This window comes from Sorex fumeus, unplaced genomic scaffold (assembly GCF_029834395.1).
Source record: "Sorex fumeus unplaced genomic scaffold, SorFum_2.1 ptg000032l, whole genome shotgun sequence".
In the NCBI taxonomy this organism is placed as follows: Eukaryota; Metazoa; Chordata; class Mammalia; order Eulipotyphla; family Soricidae; genus Sorex; species Sorex fumeus.
In genome coordinates this window covers 13,362,644-13,377,152 of record NW_026606089.1, presented here as the reverse complement: position 1 = coordinate 13,377,152, position 14,509 = coordinate 13,362,644, and the positions used below count along the sequence as shown (strand labels likewise).

The following is a 14,509-nucleotide window of genomic DNA, read 5'->3' as shown; positions in this document are numbered from 1 at the left end:
GTATGGCAAAGCTGTTGGTAATACCCAGAGACACCCCCCCCCCCCCCTTTTATTATGAGCCTGTGGGTGGTTCTAAGATCTTGCTTTTGTTCACTGGGCAGCTCTGAATATCACACTTAGGCACCACATCCTCTCTGGAGAGTACATCTAAGGCTCTTCCTACTCAATGGCCAGATACTCAGCAACCGATGGTAACACCAAACTGTCTTGTGATGTGGGTTATGCTGACTTATTCCCTGACCAGCACACGAGATATCCGGTGGCAACTGGGGAGCTAGCTCAGAGGCTGGATCACAGAATTTTCATGAGGGAGACAGAGGGTCTATCCTTGGCACCACCCAGTTCTCTGAGAACTGCTGGGAGTGGTCTACCAGGTATGCCACCCTAAACAGTCTTTAAAAAAAATTTTTTTTAGTTGAATCACCCTGAGTTACATAGTTACAAAGTTTTCAAGATCAGGTTTCAGTCATACAATGTTTCAACACACATCCCTCCTCCACTGTACACTTCCCACCACCAATGACCCCAGTATTCCTCCCCTCCCCCCACCCCCACTTGCCAGCCTTCCTCTATGGCAGGAACTTTTATTCTCTCTCTCTCTCTCTCTCTCTCTCTCTCTCTCTCTCTCCTTTTGAGCATTATTGTTTGCAATACAGATATTGAGATACTGAGGTTATGTTCGGTCCTTTGCCCACTTTCAGCACACATCTCCCATCCAGCCCTTGGAACCATCATTTTCATACTGGTCCCTTCTCTAGCTGAAATTCCCTTTCCCCCAGCAATTAAGGCAGGCTTCCAACCACGGACCAATCCTCCTGGCCCTTGTTTCTACTGTCCTTGGTTGTTAGTCTCATACTATATATTTTTATATCCCACAAATGAATGCAGTCATTCTATGTCCCTCTCCTTCTGACTCATTTTATTCAGCATGATACTCTCCGTGTCCTTCCAGCTATAAGCAAATTTCATGACTTCATTTTTCTTAACAGCTGCATAGTATTCCATTGTGTAGATGTACTATAGTATCCTTAATAAGTTGTCTGTTCTAGGGCACTTGGGTTGTTTCCAGATTCGGGCTATTGTGAATAGTGCTGCAGTGAACATACAAGTGCAGATGTCCTTTCTGCTGTGTATTTTTGCACCCTTGGGATATATTCCCAGAAGTGGTACTGCTGGGTCATATGGCAGTTCAATTTCTAGTTTTTTGAGGAATGCTCATATTGTTTTTAGAAAAGATTGGACCAGTCAGCATTCCCACCAACAATGAATGAGAGTCCCTTTCTCCCCACATCCATGCCAGCACCGGTTGTTCTTGTTCTTTTTGGTGTGTGCCAGTCTGTGGTGAGAGATAATATCTCATTGTTGTTTTGATTTGCATCTCCCTGACGATTAGTGATGTATAATATATTTTCATGTGCCTTTTGGCCATTTGTATTTCTTTTTTGAGGAAATTTTGTTCTTCTTCATATTTTTTGATGGGGTTGAAGGTTTCTTTCTCGTAAAGTTCTACCAGTGCCTTTTATATCTTGGATATTAACCCCTTTTCTGATGGGCTTTGGGGAAATAGTTTTTCCCATTCGGTGAGCTGTCTCTGTATGTACCATTTCTTTTGAGATGCAAAAGCTTCTTAGCTTAATTTGTTTGTCTTTGCTTTCACTTGTTTGGTCAGTGGTGTTTCATCTCTAGAGATGCCTTTACCTTCACTGTCATGGAGGGTTCTGCTTACATTTTCCTCCAAGTACCTTATGAATTCAGGTCTGATATTGAGGTCTTTAATCCATATTGATCTGACTACTGTGCCTGGTTATAGAGATCTGAGTTCATTTTTCTCTGCACGTAACTTTCCAGTTTTCCCAGCACCACTTGTTGAAGGCTTTCCTTGCTCCACTTCACATTTCTTGCTCCTTTTTTTTTTGCCTTTTGAGTCACATCCGGTGATGCTCAGGGATTACTCCTGGCTTTGCACTCAGGAACCACTCCTGGCGGTGCTCGGGGGACCATATGGGATGCTGGTACTTGAACCCGGGTCAGCCGCATGCAAGGCAAACACCCTACCCGCTGTGCTATCGCTCCAGCCCCTCTTGCTCCTTTATCAAATATTAAGAGATCATATAATTTGAGGATCTGTGTCAGGACATCCAAGTCTGTTCCATTGGTCTGAGGATCTGTCTCTGTGCTGTTTTAATTACATTTACTTTCTAGTAGAGTTTAAAGTTTGGAAAGGTGATACCTTCCATCGTCTTTTTTCTCAAGGACTGCTTTAGCTAATTGTGGGGGTTTATTGTGCCATTAGAATTTTAGGAGTGTTTTGTCTATTTCTTTGACAAATGTCTTGGGTATCCTTATAGGGACTGCATTGAATCTACATAAGGCTTTGGGGAGGATTGTCATTTCGACAATGTTAATCCTCCTGATCCATGAGCAGTGGATGCATCTTCATTTCCTAGTGTTCTCTTTTATTTCTTGAAGCAGTGTTTTGTAGTATTCTTTGTATAGGTCCTTCACCTCTTTAGTTGATTCCAAAGTACTTGATTTTCTGAGGCACAATTGTGAATGGGATTTTTTAAAAAAAAAAAAATCTTTCTTCTCTTTCATTATTTCGTTATTTCATTAGGAAAACCATGGATTTCTGGGTATTTATTTTGTAACCTGCCATGAAACCTGTTCTTTCTAGGAGCTTTTTTGTAGAGTTTTTAGGATGTTATAAGTATAGTATCATGTAATTTGCAAATAGTGATAGCTTGACTTTTTCCTTTCCTATCTGGATCCCCTTGTTATCTTTTTCTTGCCTAACTGCTATGGCAAGTGCTTTCAGTACTATATTGAATGGAAGTGGTGAGAGTGGGCAACCCTATCTTGTTCCTGATCTTAGAGGGAAGGCTCTTAGTTTTTTCCCCACTGAGAATAATGTGTGCTGTGGACTTGTGGTAGATGGATTTGACTATACTTAGGAAAGTTCCTTCAACTCCTATTTTGTTGAGAATTTTTTTTTAAATAAAAAAAGGATGCTCAAAAGAACAAAGGGGAATGTCCTGCCACAGAGGCAGGGTGGGATGAGGGGGAATGGGGGGTGGGAGGGATACTGGGATCAGTGGTGGTGGAGAAAGGGCACTGGTGGAGGGATGGGTATTCGATCATTATATAACTGAAACCCAAGCACAAAAATTTGTAAATCTACAATTGTACCTCATGGTGTTTCACTAATAAAAATCTAAAAAAAGGGTGCTGGATCTTGTCAAATGCTTTCTCTGCATCTATCATATGATCATATGGTTTTTATCTTTTCTTTTATTGATATGGTGTATTATGTTGAGTTGTGAGTGTTAAACCATCCTTCCCTCCCTAGAATGAATCCTACTTGGTCTTTTGATATTTGATATAATTTTTTGATGAGTTGTTGGATCCAACTTGCTAGTATTTTGTTGAGAATGTTCCCATCTGTGTTCATCAGGGATTAACAGCCTGTACTTATCTTTTTTTGTGGTGTCTCTGTCTGCTTTTGGTATCAGGATGACATTTGCCTCATAGAAACTATTTGAAAGTCTTTTTGTTTCTTTAATTTACTGGAAAAGCTTGAAAAGGATGGGGAGCAGGTTCTTTTAATTATTTTTATTTTTATTATTATTTTTAAAATTTTTATTAGTGAAACACTATGAGGTACCGAGCGATAGCACAGCGGGTAGGGCGTCTGCCTTGCACGCAATCAACATGGCCGATCCGAGTTCGATTCCTCCGCCCCTCTCGAGAGCCCGGCAAGCTACCGAGAGTATTCGATATGCCAGACACAGTAACAACAGTCTCCAATGGAGACGTTACTGGGCCCGCTCGAGCAAATTGATGATGAACGGGAGGGCCTTTACTTTACTTACTATGAGGTACAGTTGTAGACTTGGGTTTCGATTATACAATGATCAAATACCCATCCCTCCACCAGTGCCCACTTTCCACCACCACAGATCCCAGTATCCCTCCCACCCCTCATTCCCCCCATTCCACCCTGCCTCTGTGGCAGGGCATTCCCTTTTGTTCTCTCTCTCCTTTTGGGTGCTGTGGTTTGCAAAAGAGGCATTGAGTGGCAATCATGTTTGGTCTATAGTCTACTCGCAGCATGCTTCTCCCATCCTGGAAGGATCCTCCCAACACCCTTTATTTGGTGCTCCCTTCTCTATGTGAGCTGCCTTTTCCCCTAGCATGTGCGGCTGGCCTCCAAGCCATGGAGTAATAGCAGGTTCTTTTTAAAGGTTTGGAAGCATTCACTAGTGAACCCATCTGGGCCAGGGCTTTTGTTTTGGGGGAGACTTTTTATTACTGTTTCACTTCCCTCAATAGTGACAGATCATTTCAGGTATTCCAAATCTTTTTAGTTCAGCTTTGGGAGATTATAGGAATCCAGGAATTTACCCATTTCTTTGAGTACCTGAGTTTTTCTTCTGGAAGTCTGTGTCCACCAAGGGTTCATCTGGAGTGGGTGTTGAGGGGACACCTGCTCCATCTGAAGTCCCCTGGTGAAATTGGCTCTGCACGGGGTCTGGAGAAATCTCTGATGAGCTGCTGTCTTCTGGGTTCATTGCTCTGGATCAAGTCTCTGGATCAAGGCCAGTGAGGCGCTTAAACATGGCCCAGAGGCTCTTTGTGAGTCTTACCAGTGGTTTATTGATCTTGTTTATTTTCTCAAAGAACCAGCTCTTTGTTTTGTTGATCTTTTGGATTGTTTCTGGACTTCCAACTTGTTAATCTCTGCTCTAAGTATTATTATTTCCTTCCCCCCTGCTTGGTCTGGGCTTCTTTTATTGGCCATTTTTCAAAATCTTAAGCTGGGAGGTTAAATTATTTATGTGGGCTCTTTCTTCCTGATGAATGCTTGCACAGCTACAAACTTTCCTCTTAACACGACTTTTGCTGTGTCCCACAAGTTCTGGTAGCTCATAACTTCATTCTAGCTTGTTTCCAGGAATCTTGATTTCCTCCTTGATCTCTTCTCTAAGCCACTGGGTGTTAAACCATCCTTGTGCATGAGCCAGGAGTGACCCCTGGCAAATGCCCCACCTGCTGTGCTATCACTCCAGCACCCCTCATATCCTCTTGTATTTCATTGACAGTGCATTCATTCCATTGTTTCGGCAGTGAGCTGTTTAATTTTCAGGGTTCTGATTTGATTCTCCACTTCTGGGTCTGATTCACTTCTCTTTTCAGTGCATCGTGGTATGAAAAGATAGTTGGTGCAATTTCTATTCTCTTAATTTTATGGAGTTATGTTTTGTGACCCAGCATGTGGTCTATCTTGGAGAATGTCTCACGTGCACTGGAGAAGAATGTGCATCAGTTTCTAGGGGATGAAATGTCCTACATATATCTACTAACCCTCTCTCTTCCATTTCTTCCCTCAAATATAATATGTGCTTGCTGAGCTTTGGTCTGGCTGATCTATTGAGAGGTGACAAAAATGTGTTGAAATCTCCAACTATTATTGTGTTGCTACTGATGACTTTTTTCAAGTCTATGACCAGTCATTTTAAGTATTTTGCTGGTACCTCTTTAGGTACATATATATGTATAAGTTCTTCCTGGTGTACAGATCCCTTAATCATTAAGAAATGACCTTCACTGTAACCTTCTTCGGTCAGAGGTCTATGTGGTCTGATACTAGTATGGCCACTCCAAAATTTTTGAGGGAGTTATTTGCTTGTAGAATGATTTCCCAGTCTTTGACTGTGAGTGTCTGTTTACTCTGACTATTCAAATGTGTTTCTTGAAGGCATCAGAGGGCTGAGTTTAATTTTCTGATCCATCCTGACACTCTGTGTCTCTTAATTGGTGCATTTAGTCCACTGACATCCAGAAGATTATTGTTATGGGATTTTGTCCCATCTTTCTGCAGGATTTTGGTGTGTTTGAGGAGCTTGTCTTAAATTAGCTCATTTAGTTTTTCCTGTAACCATAGTTTTGAGTCTATGAAGTTCCTGAGTTGTTTGTGAAGCTGTGTATTGTTCCTTCAAGTATGAGAATCTAGCTGGATAAAGTATTCTTGGTGAGGTGTTCATTTCTTTGAGTTTTTTCACTATATCCCACCACTGTCTTTGGGCCCGGAGGGTTTCATCAGATAAGTCTGCTGTAAATCTTAAGGATGCTCCTTTATAAGCAGTTTACTTTTTTGATCTTGCTTCTTCCAGTATTATGTCTCTATCTATGCTGTTCATCAATCTGATTAGGATGGGTTTTTGGAGTGTTTGGCTTTGGATTATTTTAGCTGGCATCCTTTGGGCCTCCTGGATCTGGATGCATGCACTCCTCAGCTCTGGGAATTTTTCAGCAATGATGACTTTGACAGTTGCTTCTTCCTTGGGGTTTTCTTCCTGTCCCTTTTGTACCCCACTGATTTTCATATTGCTCTTAAATTCATCCAAATGTTCTCTTGCCATCTGTTTGTTTATGTGGAGATGTTTTTCCATCTTCTGCTGTTATCTGGAGATTCTCTGCACCTCATCTTGGCGCTCACTGATTCTGTCCTCAGCAGCTGTTCCTCGGCTGCTGAGACCTTTCAGTGAATTTTTCATTTCACCTACCAGACTTTTCAGGTCTGTTATTTCTGTTTGTATTTTACTTTGTATTTTCCTCATTTATGCCTCCATATCCTTTTTATTTTTTGTTTTTGGGTCACACCCGGCGATGCACAGGGGTTACTCCTGGCTCTGCACTCAGGAATTACCTCTGGCGGTGCTCGGGGGACCATATGGGATGCTGGGAATCGAACCCGGCTCGGTCGCTTGCAAGGCAAACGCCCCACCCGCTGTGCTATCACTCCAGCCCCCCTCATATCCTCTTGTATTTCATTGACAGTGCATTCATTCCATTGTTTCTTTGAGCTCCGTTATGCATCCTTAACACTCCATTCCAAATTCCTCATCTGAGAGGTTTTATAACTCATTATTACTGGCTGGGTCACCTGGGCTAGAGTCTTCACCCACTAAACCTGGTGAGTTTCTATATTGCTTGACTATTGTGACCTTCGCAGTTTGGAATCTTGTACTCATCATTGCTTTTGTGGTTTAGGTGTAATGTTAATTGGAGCAGGGGCTTAATGGACTATTGGCCTAATGTGTTTGGGGTGGTCAGGCTGCCCTATCCTCCATATAAGGGGCTGATTTGGGGTTCTTATGGGATATGGTGAGGGAGATTAACTAGCAGTGCGCTAGTGGCCACCACTCAGGAAGCCAACTCCCACTGATCCTCTGACCCATGGTTTCAGGAACAGGTTCTTGCAGCTTGTGGCCCTAGTTCGGAGCTGCCTCCAGCCTGCAATATCCTCTTCTATTGTCTTGGCGGTGCATTCCCTTCTGCTCTGCTTTCTTTGCCCAGTCCAGCCCACTCACTCCCAGACAGTTTTTTTTTTTTTTTGCTTTTTGGGTCACACCCAGCGATGCTCAGGGGTTACTCCTGGCTCTACACTCAGGAATTATTCCTGGCGGTGCTCGGGGGACCATATAGGATGCTGGAAATCGAACCCAGGTCCGCCGTGTGCAAGGCAAACGTCCTACCCGCTGTGCTATTGCTCCAGCCCCATTCCAGAGAGTCTTGAACCAACTGATACGTCAGCATTTATGAATTGGGGTGATCTAAACAAATCACATTTTTTGAGAAAAGAAAACGCATTTGATGATAAAATACAACTTTCACTGTAAAAACATTTAGTAATATAGAAAATCCCCCAAAGAAAATAAGCCTCAAACAGCTGTGATTGATTAATACTTAATATTCATTTATGACAGACATTTGCCCTATTATATGGGCAATCTACAACAACAATGTATCTAAAACCACTTCCAGACTTGGCCTGCTATTGAAGACAGCCTCACTGGTTCCCAAAGTGCCACGGCTTGGTCTCAGGTGCCCAGGCAGCAGGGGGACTCTGCAGACTGTCAGAATTGCCAACAGAAGACATGTCTGAGACTGCTAATGGCCCCCTTATGGGAGGCCCCTGCTCTCCGAGGTGGTTTCAATCAACGCCTCTTTTGATCTGGGAGGCAGGGACAGGCAGTTCTTATTAAACACTTAATAAAAGCAGCTCTTTCCTTTCAAACCCATTTTTGGAAACTGCTTCTTAGCACCGCATTTCCTCCCTGTGGCCAGCTGTCCATAGGGAGAGGGGGATGGACGGTCTGCAGGGAAAGGAGACTGGCATAGCCCAGTAGCAGGGGGACTGAACGAAGGCGCTCCCCAAAGCCCGAACCCTCCATTTCTTGGGGTGCAGGGTCTTACATGTCCAGCAGAGAGAGATGGAATCAATGGGCTCGGCCTGAGCAGGACCTGATCGTCGGGGACTAAACTTGGGCCTCTCCTCAGTCACACTGTGACAGGAGGAATTCACGAGGGGGGCTGGGACCCCTTTCCCAGGGGTGAAGGCACAGCTTTGAAGGCGGCTGAGCCGACTTCCACTCCTGGCACCACATGGTCTCCCTGGGCACTGCTGGGTGCATCCCTGGAGGCCCCTGAGCACTGGCACCCGGGGCTCAAACAGCACTGCATCCTTGGGGCCCTCGCATTGATTTGTGGGGTCCAGTTGGCTAAGTACCACCGGAAAGGGCCCCCAAGTCTCCTGAGTCTTGCTTGGGAGCTACTCCAGCCCACCTCCCCGCAAAATATTCAGACAGGAGAAGGACAGTATTCATTCCCACCCCCCTCCCATTCCACACCAACCCCTGCCTGTGTGGCAGAGAATTTGCACAGTACTCTCTTTCTCTTCTTTGGTTACCTTTGACAGTTTGAGACCAGACCCCACCACCGCTCATACCTGCTGAAAAGGCAATGCCAGACAATGTGTTTTGTATTGCTTGTTATGGATGCAATGTAACGTCACACAGTCGCAAGAGCAACAGGAAGAGTGGCCAGCGCTCTAGGGATTCTAAAATTTTAATAATTAGGGTATGGAGAGATTGCTGCAGCAAGTTGCTCGGGTCCGAGATTTGTTTGTGCATCTCTGGATCATGGCTGTGTGGGAACTTAAGTAGACAGTGGCCACATGTGTCATCTCAGAGTCCCATCAGGGTGGGAGGAAGGAGAAGGGCTGACTCCACCCCTGCCCCGTGAGGCTGGTGTTTCCCGCCACTGCCACCTGTACCTGGAGCTTTTCGCTGAGTTCTAGAAGATGACAGGAATTGGGGTTCCTGGGGTTAGGCAGAGGGACGGTACCTGCCCCTGTCTGGAGGGCCCTCTGTCATTAATTTCAATCACTGCAACCAGAACCAGTGCTGGCCTGGTGTCTGGGTGTGGTCTCGGCTCTTGGAATCCCTACACCGATTCTGGCTCAGGCTATTAGGAAGGCTGACTTCAGGGTTTCCATCAGATGTGGGCGCTGGAGGGGATGACTGTGCCCCAAAGCCGGGTTTCACCTTCCCTTCTTCAATGGTTTGTTTCCATCTGAGAACTCCATCCCCCTAAATACCAACCCAGTTGCTGGCAGTGCCTAATGCACCCTGGTAGCCGGGCATTTCCACAGGCCAGCAGCATCTTGGGGTCTGCATGACAGCTGCTGACATCAGTTGAGACATGAGCAGGTGCCCCAGGTCCTGACATCAGCTTGCACTGCAGACTCTGACACACAGACCTTCTCTTTGCTCTTATTTGGCGGCCATGCCTGATGATGTTCAGGGGACTAGGGGGCCATGTGCGGCGTTGGGCAACAAGCCAGGGTCAGCTGCACATGAGGCAAGGGCCTTATCTTATTACTATTACTATTGCTTTTTTGGGTCTCACCCGTGATTGTCAGGGGTTACTCCTGGCTCTGCACTCAGGAATTACTCCTGACAGTGCTTGGGGGACCATATGGGATGCTGGGAATCGAACATGGGTTGGCCACGTGCAAAGCAAACACCCTACCCACTGTGCTATCACTCCAGCCACAAGGGCCTTATCTTAACCCTGGTACTGTTTCTCTGCCTCCTCCCCCAGGATTTCTCAACTCTGATCATCTACTGGGGAGAGAGAGAGACTCTCCACAACTACCTTCCCAGTAAATCTGGTGGCATCCCATCTCTATGGCACCCTCCTGGTTTAGACTTCTTCCTGAAGTTAGGAATCCTTATCCACATGTAAAACAGTGTCTCTTGCTAAACTGGGTCTGTCGGCATGTAACTTTCACAACTGTTGCAAAAACCACTTCTGTCTTCTTGATACTAGGAGTCCAACTTGCCTCTTCCCAGCCCCCCTCAAAGCACAGATACAGGCATAGATCTTGTCACTGGTGCTCAATTATTCTCTCGGCTAGCACACTGAGCTGATCCCTTTTCAACAATGACAATGATAAAAACTGCGTTTTAAGAAGCAAGTTCAAGTCATACTTCTGTCTAAACATTCTAAAAGCATGCCTTCAGAAATGGGTGGCTTGGCAGAAACTCTTCCTGCCGGCCGGGCAGTGACTCAGGAGGACAAAGGGGAGCATGAGGAAGCATCTTGTGTTTGTAGGACGAAGTATGAACAGAGCAGGTGCGCGGAAAGGCGTGTTCCCAAAGACTCCTCCCACGAAGCGGACCCTGGCAAGAGAAGGAACCAGACCCGAGCCCCGAGCTGAGAACAGAGCCCGGCTGCCACTTGCCTGGAGTAGTAGGACTCCACCCCCAGGGCCTCCCGCACATTGGTGATGAGTTGTTCCAGGGCTGAGCTGGTGGTCGATGGAAGGGTGGCGCTGCTGCCCGCCTGGACGTCACCGGAGATTTCCGCTGTGTTGTCGCCCAGGTAGTACTCATGAAACTTCAGGATCCCTGGAACGAGATGCACACAGCCCACATGACACCCACTCAGGGCTGAGGGAAGGAGAAGTGGCCTTGAGGGGACACCCAGGGGTGAGGAAGGCTGATGATCTAAGGCGTCTCCAGCAAGCGGAGGCATGTGGGCACCAGGTGAGAGGACCCTGAGAACCAAGGGTCCCAGGAGTTTGTCGTGTTTGCTCAGCCCCATGGGGCCACTTTGACTGTTGGGGTTTTTGTTCTGTGATATGATAGGCTCAATTGCCTGTGCCCAGAGCCTGGGCTGCTTGGCAGAGAGCTCAAAAGCTCAGAACACACGTTTGCCAGGAGACCCGGCCTGGGGAGATGGCCTCTCAGGAAAGGACCCCCTGCCAGACACCTGCTCCCCAAAAACCCACAGGCAAGGCCCAAGTGCAGCCCACTGAATGGAAATGCTGAGGCCCCAAGGCCTTTTCTTCCCCCGAGGCAAACACAAGCCAGCCTCTACTTTTAGATGACACATGAAAACATTGGAAACTCTTTTTTGGGTTCGTTTTTTGGATCATACCTGGCTGTTCAGGGATTACCCCTCGCAGTGCCTTGGGGGGTGGGAAGGAGCCTATGAAATGCCAGGGATCAAACCTGGGTTGGCTGGGTGCAAAGCAAGTGCCCTACCCACTGTGCTATCTTACTCTATACTATCCTGAAAACCCTTACATTATTATTCTTATTATTTTTATTTTTAAATAAATAAAACTATGGGCTGCAGGAGCAATAGTATGATGGGTAGGCCGTTAGCCTAGCAATGGCCAACCCACGTTCCTTGAGTCCCTCCAGGAGGGATCCCTGAGTGCAGAGCCAGGAATAACCACTGAACCTCACCAGGTGTGAGCCATAATATTCCCCCCTCCCTCCCCCCCAAAAAAAACACAACGCTCGACTACCTGGTCTGTCAAGAGAGACCAGGAGAGATGAAAGGAAAGAAGAGTAATATAAATAAATAGTACTGTCCTTCCATTGTTCATTGATTTGCTCGAGTGGGCCCAGTAACGTCTCCATTGGAGACTTTGTTGTTACTGTGTTTGGCATATTAAATACATCATGGGTAGCTTGCCAGGCTTTGCCATGCGGGCGAGATACTCTCGGTAGCTTGCCGGGCTCTACAGAGAGGGGCAGAGGAATCGTGGAGGAATCGAACCTGGCTCGGCAGGCTGGTCGCGCAGAAGGCAAACACCCTACTGCCATGCTATCACTCCAGCCCAAATAAATAAATAAATAAATAAATAAATAAAATAAAAGGGCTGGAGGAGACAGACAAGCCAGAGGGTCTTTCTGGCCTATTGGCCAATGGTAATGAGGTGTGCATGGCTTCGGAGTCTCATTAAGAGAGGGTGCGGGCCACAAACGGCCCTCATTATACATGGCTCATTATGACAGAGGATCTGAAACTGCCGCCTGTCAAATCACATCCCCTTGCAACCTAACAACCAGCAAGTGGGGTGCAGTGTGAGGCCCCCGTCATTCTCCGACTCCTCTTGGGCACGGGGACCCCCTGGGAATGAAGACACACAGGCGTTTTTGCTGGGGCTGCAAATTCAGTGAGTCCCCAAGAGCACCACGGCTTACAGCATCTTCATGCGTGGAGGTTGCTCTCTGTGGAGCAGACCATATAAAAAAGCACGGGATGACAGGAGGAAAATAGATAAAATCAGGCCGAGGCCCCGAATGTTTAGGTGTGAGAGCTTAGAATTCCAGAAAGCAGCCATCCCTTTATTGAAATCAAAGGGTCAGAAACAGAAGAAGGATTTTGTCCCTTGTCAGTGGCAGTTTGAGCTTACAGATATTCTTGAACACTCCCAATTATAAGATTCACTTCTCTAGTCAATAACCTCTAATTGGATCTGGTGTGTCTCCAATGCAGTAAAGCCATCAGCATTTTATTATGGAAAAAAAATATGGGCTTCACAGCTAATTAGAGCTTCTGTATTTAGTGAAACGGTTACAGCCTGAACATTTAGTGCTGATTTAATCAAAGGGGGAAAAAACTTTTTTTTTTAAACTTCTGAAGTTAAAGATGGGGTCCTCGTCAACATGGACATATTAGGCTCCAGATCTTATTTATAGACAGTGATGGAGTGGCCACAATCAGATCATTTTAGTCTAACTTTAGCCTGACGCAGGGTGGCGGGGTTAAGTCACATCCAGCAGGAACGAACTCGTCAGGACTTGCAGCTGTCACCTTACTGGCTAATGAACAACAGCTGCCTAAAATTAGGGCCTCTGGTGAACTGAGGCCAGCAGTGAGGACGTCTTCCCGCTGGGAACAGTGATATCTAGAGGGCGGGAGAAATCCAGGCTGTTCCAGACATCCCAGGCAGCTCCCACTCTGGCCCGCCTGGAACCGCCTCAACGAAGGCTGAGGTGCGGCTGCAGAGAGATGCCCTTGGCTGCTTCACTTCACCTCCCGTCCCTGTCTCACCCAGTCCGTGACCTCGAGAGTGCACTCACCTGCTCCCGGGGCCAGCAGCCAGCTGTACAGGTAGCCGGCAGCCAGGGAGTAGTACAGCACCAGGCCGCGCTGCCCATTCACCACCTCCAGGATCTGATCGACGGTCACGGGCGAGTATGGGTCAGAGTCCTGCTGCCCCATCTGCCTTTCCACCAGCAGGTCTGCGAAGGCCCTCGTCCGTCCTCTCTCGGCCACTGCCAGGGCTTCGTCGTGATGGCCTGGGAGATGAAGGGAGGGGCTGAGAGGTGCGTGGGGAACTGTGCTGTGGCCTCAGACCCTCCCCCAGCCCCCCAGCCAACGTCAACTAGCCTCCGACTCCCGCGATGGGTGCCTGGTGTATGCTTCTGGGTCCCACGCTACATATAGCACAGTCCTCAGCCCTCAACCAGACCTCCCTCTGCCTGTCCAGCAGCCCTGCCCAATCTCCCCGCTCCACGCCCTATTCCCAGCTGCTCCCCAGTCTGCTGGCGTCTCCTCGTGGAGGACCCGAGACCCTGCACTTGTCATCAACCGGCCCCCTGCCTGGAAAGGGGAGAATGTGTCTGTATGGCTCTTCAGGGGACTCAGAGGCAGGACAGTGTGAGACCCCGGGGTTTGGTCACGGGTGTGGTGAGACTGACGCAGAAGCCACATTGTGGCCTGGCCACTGAAACATGCTTTCCTCTACTGAACATATGTTCCTACTGCCCCCACTAAGGGCGCTTGCCAGGTCATAGTTTCAAATCCAGAAAGCCCCAGGGAGCCCCGAGCCCGTGCAGGGGCTGGTGTAGTGGGGTGGGCTCTTGGAGGGAGGAAGAGCATCGGGGTGGGCAGGCCTGTGCCCCAGAGCCAGGGAAGGGGTTCTGGCCTGAGCAGCTGCCCTCCTTCCATGTTCCTCACTCTTTCTTCCCGGCCTCTGCCCTATTTTCTCTGCCATGTGGCGTTTCTGCTTCTCCTGCTGGTGGTGGGGGGAGAGGATCTGAATGCGGCAGGGCTGGGGGCTACTCCTGGTTCTGTGTCACCTGAAGCAGTGCTCACCCCAGGGCGACACAGTGGGGATGTGGAACTTGGGCCTCCTGCAGGCACAGCCGACTGCTCAGCCCTCGGAGACAGCTACCCAGCCGTGCCACAAGCCTTTTAAAGTTCTGTCTAGCCAATGTTTTCTGCAGCACCATGATTCACAGTTGATTCTGTTCATGCTAGGATTTCCCGTGTGCCACGGCCAAGACCCACCCGCCCTTCTGGCAGAGTGTTTGCTTTCTCCCACCGTTAGCGACAGTTTTTCCAGTGACCGTTTCGTGGG

At 47.6% G+C, this 14,509-nt stretch overlaps 1 protein-coding gene across 1 annotated transcript in view; it reads right to left on the bottom strand.

Moving 5' to 3' along the window:
- TTC28 (tetratricopeptide repeat domain 28) overlaps positions 1 to 14,509 on the bottom strand; it is a 716,021-nt gene that overhangs the window by 65,954 nt on the left and 635,558 nt on the right. The window contains exons 11-12 of the mRNA XM_056116601.1: positions 13,227 to 13,445; positions 10,589 to 10,754 (exon numbers count right to left, since the gene is read on the bottom strand). Of these exons, the coding sequence (XP_055972576.1) occupies positions 10,589 to 10,754; positions 13,227 to 13,445 (385 nt within the window). The remainder of the gene's footprint in view (positions 1 to 10,588; positions 10,755 to 13,226; positions 13,446 to 14,509) is intronic.